The sequence below is a fragment of the Anastrepha ludens genome, chromosome 6, assembly GCF_028408465.1.
Source record: "Anastrepha ludens isolate Willacy chromosome 6, idAnaLude1.1, whole genome shotgun sequence".
Taxonomy (NCBI): domain Eukaryota; kingdom Metazoa; phylum Arthropoda; class Insecta; order Diptera; family Tephritidae; genus Anastrepha; species Anastrepha ludens.
This window is the reverse complement of record NC_071502.1, coordinates 113,127,652-113,137,111: the sequence shown is the minus strand read 5'-3', so window position 1 is coordinate 113,137,111 and position 9,460 is coordinate 113,127,652. Positions and strand designations below refer to the sequence as shown.

General features: G+C 32.5%; 1 protein-coding gene across 2 annotated transcripts; it reads left to right on the top strand.

The window, feature by feature from the left end:
- Positions 1-2,999: 2,999 nt before the first annotated feature.
- On the top strand, positions 3,000-8,442 carry LOC128867873 (uncharacterized). Of its 2 annotated transcripts, none has more exons than XM_054109443.1 (3): positions 3,000-3,379; positions 7,210-7,644; positions 7,738-8,442. In XM_054109443.1, the coding sequence occupies exons 1-3, from the start codon at positions 3,081-3,083 to the stop codon at positions 7,781-7,783; spliced, it is 780 nt and encodes a 259-aa protein (XP_053965418.1). In that variant the 5' UTR covers positions 3,000-3,080; the 3' UTR covers positions 7,784-8,442. The 2 variants fall into 2 exon arrangements, with proteins under 2 accessions (XP_053965418.1, XP_053965417.1); XM_054109442.1 differs by having other exon boundaries at positions 7,210-7,648.
- The last annotated feature ends 1,018 nt before the right edge of the window (positions 8,443-9,460 follow it).

The following is a 9,460-nucleotide window of genomic DNA, read 5'->3' as shown; positions in this document are numbered from 1 at the left end:
TCAGTAACCATCAGCTGTTTATTCTTCTGCCCAGCGTAAATATTACTTTGGTCCACAATTTGTTTGATCAATTCCTGATTGAAAAACAATTTAAAACAGTCTGTAGGAGTCTTACAGTTAAAAGCTTCTTCTGATGGTATTCGTTGGCTGAATTCTGTGCAAGAAAAATTTGGAATTTTCATTGTTAACATTTCCATCATCGCTCTCCAAAAGGCTCAAAATTCCATCTACAGTCAATCTGGAAAACGCAAAAAACCAAACCACTTAGAGCCTGCTATGCATAAGGTTCGATATATCGGACGCCACAACTAAATACTACAGTAAATGTTTGATAATGAAGCAAACTTATGCACTAATAAACACTTGTCACTAAAATTGTTTGCTAAAAATATACCAAAAAAATATAAAAAAAAATTTTACTCTTTACGCGAAAAAGTCTGCTTGCAATCCGCCATACTGAAAAATTTAAAATAACGGGAACTCTTTGCGATGGGCCGACAAATGAAGGGATGCCATTGTTGAAGAAATAGTTTTCTTTCGATTACAACCTTTAAGCCACCTTCACATCACACTTGCTTGATACAAATTTAATTTAACTCATGTCCGATATATCGAACGTTATGCTGTAATGGGTTAAAAAAGCAGTTGCTTTATTTTTCGCACTTTTAACAAGTTTGACGTCAGCTCCCTTCGCAATACAAAACAAGCAAATGGAGGACGAATTACATATTTGGGAAAATTCAGTGAATGACCTAGGAATCTTTTGATTTGTGACATTAAAAAAATAAAATAAAAACGAAGTATGGCGTGTTAAATTGTGAAAGCACAAATTAATATAAAGCCACCAAATGCAGTTTGCTTGCGTTTTATGGGGAGCACGCCACTTGCAATAGAATGTGTGTGTGTGTGGGGGGAGCAGCCTAAAGTTGGGGAAAAATCCGGGTATTTTCTTTGCGTACAACCGGCTGTCATGGAAATGTCTTGTGTTTGGTTGTTTCCATTGCTTTCGCCTACTCTTCTTCTTCACAAACAAATAATTCTCCTTTCTTTTGATCCGATTTACACGAGGAGACATCTGGAAGGGAGACACTGGAAATTCTCTTTTGATGTTTCATTCGCGTATACACGGGCAAAAATGTTGCCGCGACATTTTTACATTTAATACTTTAGCATCGTCTGGTTCGAATGTATTCTAGCACGCGCTTACATGTAAAGCAGAGAGCGTTCGACAGCAGTTTCTTAAATATATGAATGAAAAATGCAAACTGATTAAATAATAAATAATTTGTTGTTTTTTTTTATTGAAATATATTTATAAATTCTTATACTTGAATAAAAAAAATTAAATTAAAAATACTTCATATGTAAATAATTAACTTACAATTAACTTGAGTATCTAGAAATGCAGGGAAAAATTAGAAATCAATATACACATGTCCCATAACTATTTTAAATTATACCTACTTTACTAGCAAAAATAATCGTGCATTTCCCAAGCAGCGTTCGGATGTTTGTCATCGTTGTTATCTTCCGTTTGATTGAAAACCAACACATAACTTAGAACTTTCTTCCACAAAAGAAGAAAACGAATGAAGCGACTGTCAAAAATTGCTTTAAGATAAGAAATACGAATAAGAAGAGCAAAGCGTGTCGCCGAGTACGGGAGACAAAATCCCTTCTCTCTTCCCCGACCGTCTATCGCCCTTGAACAAAATGTTTCTCTTCCAGATGTCTCCTCGTGTAAATCGGGTCTTATTCTTGATCACAGAATACAATACTGGAAGGCGAATTGAATACATTCATGGGGAAATGCAAGAAACAAGGCGAATTCATATGAGAGGGTGTAACTAAAACTAATTGACGCCCATTTCAAAGCGTTTTATTGAACTGATATGTATCTTTGTTTTTATAAAAAATACAGAGATATAGAGAATTGCGTTTCTAAATTTTTCTTCACAAGTAAATCGCCTTAAAAGTAATTAAAGTAAGTGCCCATTTACACAGGGAAACATTTAGAAACATTTTGCTTGTAGCAAAATAATGGTCGGGGAAGATACGGAGATTTTTTCGCCCGTACTGGCGACACGCTTTGCGCTTCTTATACGTATTATCAAATTTAAAGCTGACTGTAAAATAATTTTTGGCAGTTGCTTGAATCGTTTCTTCTTTTGTGGGAGTAAGTTCTGGATCTGGCAGGATCTAAGATGAAAAACATTAGAACGGTGCTTGTGAAATGCAAGATGATATTTGCAAGTAAAGTAGGTTTAATTAACTAAATTTTTTTTTTATTCAAGTACAAAAATTTATATTATATACATATATGTAAAAAAAAAAGTATTTATTATTTAACTAATCCAGCCTGTGTCTTTCCTTCAAATTTTTATGAAACTGTTGACAAACCTTCTCCGCCTTACATGTTCACGGATTTTAGAATATATCCAAACCGGAAGCTGCCAAAAAAGTAAACGTCAAAAGCAACATATGTTGCTGAAAACACTTTTGCCTGTGCGACCGCGAATGAAACAGCAAAAGAGAATTTTCGTTTCTCCCTTCCAGATGTCTTTGTGTGTAAATCGGCACTAAGTAATTAGTCGACTTAAAAGTAAGTAATTGCGTTGTTCGATTTCGCTGTGACGTCATGCTCCGAGAATATATAAGCAAAAAGAAGGGAAATTACCTGTTTGTGAAGGTGAAGAGTAGGGGAAAGCAATAGAAACCACCAAACACAAGACATTTCCCGTACGTTAAGAAATCATTCACAGAGTTTTCACAAACATGTAATGCCTCGTATTTTTGTGTGTTTTGTATTGGAAAGGGATCTGACGTCAGACTTGTCAAAACCGCGAAAAATAACGTAACTGGTTTGGCAAGGCAGCACCTATAGTACTCAATTCGCCTTGTATTGATTCAAATGAAACGAACGGCCCAAGGTGGAAATTCGCCAGAGAATTCGCCTTGAAACGGCCAAACGGAAATATTTTCGCAAGTTTGGTTCAATTGTTCAAGAAGCGTTGTAAAGGTCAGTAGCTTTGCTTTCGATAACGTTCTACTTAAATATAATACAGTCCACTATTTTAAAAATGTCTAAGAAGGAATTAATACACGCTATAGGAGTTTACTTGAAAATCGAAGTTTTGGGAAACCCCGACTGGTTGAAATTTAGCTATAGTTGGGCATCATCACTAGAGGATACTGAAGAAATTAATGTAATCTACGAGACGAACCAAAAAGGTGGAGATTTAAGCGAGCATAGAACCTGTACTTTACCAATTGTAAGAATCAAAAGCTCAAATGGGAGCAATTCACGTGAATGCTCCATGTATATGAAGGTAATTCCTCAAATGGCACACGGAGAAAATTATGTGAAATTCGGCCGAAGGTGAGTATAGTTTTTAATTGTTTATTTTTTTTTTTTTTTTCGTTTTTATTTGTGTTGGCTTTCCATTGCTGCCACGATAAATTTGGGCTGTGCTTTCCTTTTCTACCACGATATATTTGCTTATAATGCCTAAGTGCGTGGACCGAATTTAAAAATTATAACACGCAAATGTAGTCACTGTATCAGCCTTTTGATTTATATTACTTTTTATAAATTAAAATTAAGAATTAATAGCAATATTTAACGTTAAAAATGCATATATTTTTCATAAGCTTGAAAAAATGCTCGGCTCCGACCCCATGTATTCTCCCATCACTTCTTTTGAGAGAAATATTACGAATTTTTCAATGAAATTCACAGGAGATGTTCACTTCGTGCTTATTTTGCTAAAACTAGCACCAACACTATTCTGTTAATAATAGTTTTTAAGTTATTTGTTGATAAAGTTTGTCTTTTATCTTCACCAAATTTTGATAGAATAAGTGCATTTATCACATTTATTTTAATAAATATTGAAACTATATTAACATACACATACGTTTTTAACTCTTTTTATTTATTTATACCACAAATTAACCATTTATATTGCATTTTTAAGTTGCTAACTCCAAATATGCCAGCTAAATTTACAATAACTGAAAAGCATGGCTGAATGGAGTGCTGCCAGAAGCAAAAAATAAAAAAAATAATAGAATGCCATTGAAAACGAAGCAACATAGGAACATAATTTCCACACACTCTTTTCTGTTAGAATAATGAAGGAATGGGGGTTTACAACCTCTAAAGTGTATATATTGAGTTCATAAATACAATAAATACAATATCGATATGATTTTCGAAATACAGTTCCGCTTCACGTAAAACTCCGATGTGCAGCGGAGACGGTGTTTGACTATTAAGGGTGATTTTTTTTTGCAGTGCGGCCGAAGGCCGCCTACGAAGAAAAAAGTTTTACGCAAAATGTTTTAATTATTCTTTTTTATATATAGATATTTAATATATAAAAAAGAATATATATAATATATTCATAATATAGGGAAAATTTGGAATTAAAAATCGCGCGATTTTTTATTCCAAATTTTCGCCTGCGGCGCTTTTTTTTTCTTTTTTTTTAAATATATATATGTATAATATAGTGAAAATTTGGAATTAAAAATCGCGCGATTTTTTATTCCAAATTTTCGCCTGCGGCGCTTTTTTTTCTTTTTTTTAAATATATATATGCATATATATATATCATATATTCATAATATAGGGAAAATTTGGAATTAAAAATCGCGCGATTTTTTATTCCAAATTTTCGCCTGCGCCGCTTTTTTTTCTTTTTTTTTTTAAATATATATATGTATATATATATATCATATATTCATAACATAGGGAAAATTTGGAATTAAAAATCGCGCGATTTTTTATTCCAAATTTTCGCCTGCGGCGCTTTTTTTTTATTTTTTTTTAAATATATATATGTATATATATATATCATATATTCATAATATAGTGAAAATTTGGAATTAAAAATATATATATCATATATATATGTATATCATATATTCAAAATGCATACAATCAAACATACTTTACTGAAAATCAAGCATTAATATATATATGTATATAAATATATACATATATCCATAAATATACCTATATATATATATATATATATATATATATATATGAATAGACGTATATAATATAGAAATAATTTGTAAAATTTTGTATTTCTAGTCATTTATTATCTTCTAAAATTGTTTATTTATACGATGTCTGGCAGCACTTCGGCTGGTTGTAGTAACCAAAATAGGAGGATTCTTGGTCAATTTTACAATTTTTAAACTCAAATAACTTAAAAACTATAAGCCTCCGGTAGGTTCTGTTTTCAGTTTTAAGATGGGGATACACCCCTCTACCCCCCCTTATACCCCTTTTTTTAAAAGGGGCGGGAGAACAAATGGGGATTTCCCCAAATGCTCTTTTACAGACGCTTATTTCACTTAAAAACAAACACAGAAAAGTAACAAAATCACTTATAAGAATTCTTTATTACATAAAGATTCGATTTAAAGCTATTTTTACTAAATAATAGTCCAAATTCTATTAAAATTCTATTATTACAAATGTTCTAGCCGTTTGTAATACCGTGCAGAATAAATTTGAGGAGCGAACTGTCGAACGATGAGAGAGAGAAGAACAAAGCGAAATAAGAAAAACCCAGTCAACCAAAAGCGAACAATTCTTTTATTATTTATAGGGGCGCTTTTTTAGTTTCAAATATACATAATATTAAAAAAAGAAATGTTTTTACAAATACTGAAAATTTGGAATATTCCAAATTTTTGCTTACATGTTACAAAAAAGAAAAAATTTATAAATAGTGAAATAGTACAAAATCAGACAATTTTTTAGCTCAATTTTTCGTCACTTATAAATTTTACGATAAAACAACATTTTCATAAGTGGTATGAATTATAAAACCTTACTTCAAACCCTTGCTGGGTTAACAATCGCTGTATACATTTCTTTTCAACTGTATTTCAGTACAAGCTGCAACCACGGTGGTAAAACAACTTATTTTCAAACTTTTTCTGGGGGTTCTATAGGGACCCTAGGGGGTTGAGACTTTCATAGTTATGTATAATGGTGTGACCTTGCACTTTCTAATGGGCGGGCGGGTGTTGTCTCCCATTTTTTATTTTTATGTTTTTGTTTTTATGTTTGTTCTTTATATTTTTTTTATATTTTTTTTTATTTTTTAATATTTTTTTTAAATATTTTTTTTATATATTTTTTTATATATATTTTTTTATATATATTTTTTTTATTTCTTTTATATTTTTTTTTTTTTTAATTTTTTTATATTTTTTTAATATTGTTTTAAGAGATAAGAGACAGGATCGAACCACATCTGAGTGGGTATAAGAGGAGCTGAGTGCTCGAACAGCCGCTTGACTGTCAGTGAAAAAGCGGATATCTCCTAGTGAAGTTCTCTTTTCTAAGAGAGTTTTCGCAGCATACCATATAGCGCATACTTCCGCTTGGAATACACTACAGTAGTCGGGTAATCTAAATGACAGATTGGTGTGAGGGGAATTGGGAAAAGATTCCAAATCCCACTTTACCGTCTTGTTTTGAACCATCTGTATATATAATCAGAGGGCCATCGATTTCGGTAAGATTTGTCTTCCATTCTTCCCTAGTTGGGAGTGAACAGGAGAATAGCAAGGGTGGTGATGGAAGACTTACATGATAGTCTATGTCGGAAGAGATAACAGTGTTCCTGTTCAGTATGGCCGAATGGCCAAGATACTTTTACCATTTCGATATGGCATTCACGCGTGTCGCTGCTTTCGCTGCAATCGCTTTGCCAGCCAGATCGATAGGGAACAAGTGAAGAAACGTATTTAGAGCCTTAGTAGGTGTTGTACTTAAGCATCCTGTTATCAGGAGGCAGGCTGTTTTTTGGACTCGATCAATTGAGGCTACTCGACACCGTTTTTCGATATACATATATATTTTTTGACTTTTTTAAATTTTTTTTTGTTTTATATATATATATAGATATTTATATTTTTAACTTTTTTTAGTTTTTTTTTAGGTTTTTTTTATTTTCTTTGTTTGTTTTAGTTTTTTTTATTTATTTAGTTTTTTTTTTATTTTTATAGTTTTTTTTTTATTTTTTTAATTTTTTAATTTTTTTTTTTTATTTTTTCAGTTTTTATTTTTTTATTTTTTTAGTCTTTTGTTTTTTATTTTTTTAGTCTTTTATTGTTATTTTTTTAGGTTTTTTATTTTTTTATTATTAGATTTTTACATAAAATTTAACATCCTTCCAGTTGCATTCATACAAGCGAAAACTTCTTTTTGCTGGAGGACTTGACCTTTTGGAAATATCAGAGCATCAGTGGACACACAGGAATGGGATTAAACCTAGCGCAGGCTGCTTTGACGAAAATGGCTCACTTTCATGCTGCCTCTATGGAGTATTTAAAAGTAGAGAATTGTACAGATTGCATACTAAGTGTTTCGGCATTAATCGGTAATTGGGACGTCGAAAAACGCATGACCATAGCCATTGAAATGATTGAGAGACATTTGCCGGAGTTAAAAGAAATCACTACAAAACTTCGCAGTTATTTGGAAACATTTCAAAAACGCCTTATCGATCTACTGCTTAAACAAAATTTGCCATACAAAGTCATCGCACTTGGTGATGCTTCCTTAAAAAATATGCTTCATAAATTTAACGAATGTGGTGTGCCCGACGTTGTGTTTGTATGCCAATTTAATACACTTATACATACATATATTAGTATATATATTATATATTAACTTCTACTTTATTTAATTGTCTCTTTCGGCAGAAAAACTTTAACGCTTGCTTTGTTGGCAGTGTCGGATACGACTTGAATATCTTCTTCAACACCAGTTTGAGTTTGAGAGAACTCGCGTTTCATCGTTCCGAACTACTTCGTTACTATTATAAAAATTTAAAAGCGGTATTATGTTCAAAGTATTCCTGTGCTCCCAGTTGGCAAACAATTGTAGATGAAGTGCGGGAATTTGAACATTTTGGATGTTATGCCCTGCTATGTGAGATGCCTACTTGTTTTGTAAATGATAATTTGAAAAAATGGGTTGTGCTTCAAGACACCGTTTTTAAAGATGGATGTTTCGAAGAAGATTATGACGCATTATTCAAAAATGGAGAAGCAACAAAGTTGCTAAAATATGGTCTTGAACGTTTCTATGAACTTTGCTTGTGGGATGATAAGGCAGAATAAACAAGAGGAAGTGTTTGGATTCGTCAAATTATAAAATGGGCAATGTGAAAAACAAGCTTTTAGAAATGAATATGGATTTAGACCAGGTATTTCAACATTCAGGTGTTTCTCTTTTTTTGTTTTTTGTTGAAGTTTGAAACTCAACAACAGTGTTTAATATAAATTCAAATGTGTGTATTGTAATTTGAAATTTGTATTTATCTACAAACATATGGACTATGTATGAGTGATTTGTACTATTTTTTCGTTTAAATTGAATACTGAAATAAAATTTTTTTAACGTTTTATGTTTACTTATGAATTAAATATCTGCCTAGGACCTTTTGGTTTCGCCATATTCAATTCCTTCGTATACGAGGTACATTAGAAGAAAATAAGAAAAACCAAAGAAAGTATTTACTAGTGGGGTACAGAAAGGTGAAACCTTCATTAATATAATACTTAAATTCTGTTGCATTTTGACTAATGGGAGGAACCCGAACAATTGTCTTCATCATACAGACCAATTAGTCTCAGTTAATTTTTCCTTAAAACAATGGAAAATATAGTTGGTCAGTATATTAGGGAAAACAATTTAGCTAACTTTCCACTGCATCGATTTGAATTTGCCTATCAACAGGGGAAAATTCACTGAGACTGCAATACACAGCCTGGTAACAGTTATTGAAAAGGCTATTGAGTCCAAACAGATAGCTCTATGTGCATTTATTGACATATCAGGAGCTTTTGATAACACTTCCTATGAGGCAATCTATAATGCCCTATATCTAAAGGAGGTACCTGAACCCATCACTAGATGGATAATATTCATATTGAAATCTAGAACGATTAGCACCGAACTAGAAGGAACAATCAAATCTATCAAAGCCACAAGAGGTTGCCTCCAAGGAGGCGTACTCTCTCCTCTTTTGTGGACTCTAGTCATAGATGAACTTCTCCATAAGCTGAACAACCTAGGGTTTCACCCTCAGGGTAGTAGTTTATGTATTAGGCTGGCATGAGGAAACCATTTCGGATCGCATGCAGCTAGCTCTTACAATAATAAACAAATGGTGCACAGAAAAAGGGCTTTCCATTCACCCATCCAAAACAGCACTTGTACCGTTTACTAGGACAAGGAAAATAAATCTCAAATGTCCCATCCTGAATGGAACAACACTTCAACTCTCGACAGAAGCGAACTATCTTGGCGTCAGTCTTGACAAAACGCTTACGTGGAATTGCCATATTGAGAGAGTTACTTCAAAAACCACAAGGGCATTCTTTGCCTGCACAAGGCTTTTTGGTAAGACATGGGGACTAA

Coding starts and splice junctions, on each gene's coding strand:
- LOC128867873 (XM_054109442.1), top strand. CDS start 3,081: ATGTCTAAGAAGGAATTAATACACGCTATAGGAGTTTACTTGAAAATC. Junction 3,380..7,209: donor TATGTGAAATTCGGCCGAAG/GTGAGTATAGTT, acceptor ACATCCTTCCAG/TTGCATTCATACAAGCGAAA. Junction 7,649..7,737: donor GTGTGCCCGACGTTGTGTTT/GTATGCCAATTT, acceptor CTCTTTCGGCAG/AAAAACTTTAACGCTTGCTT.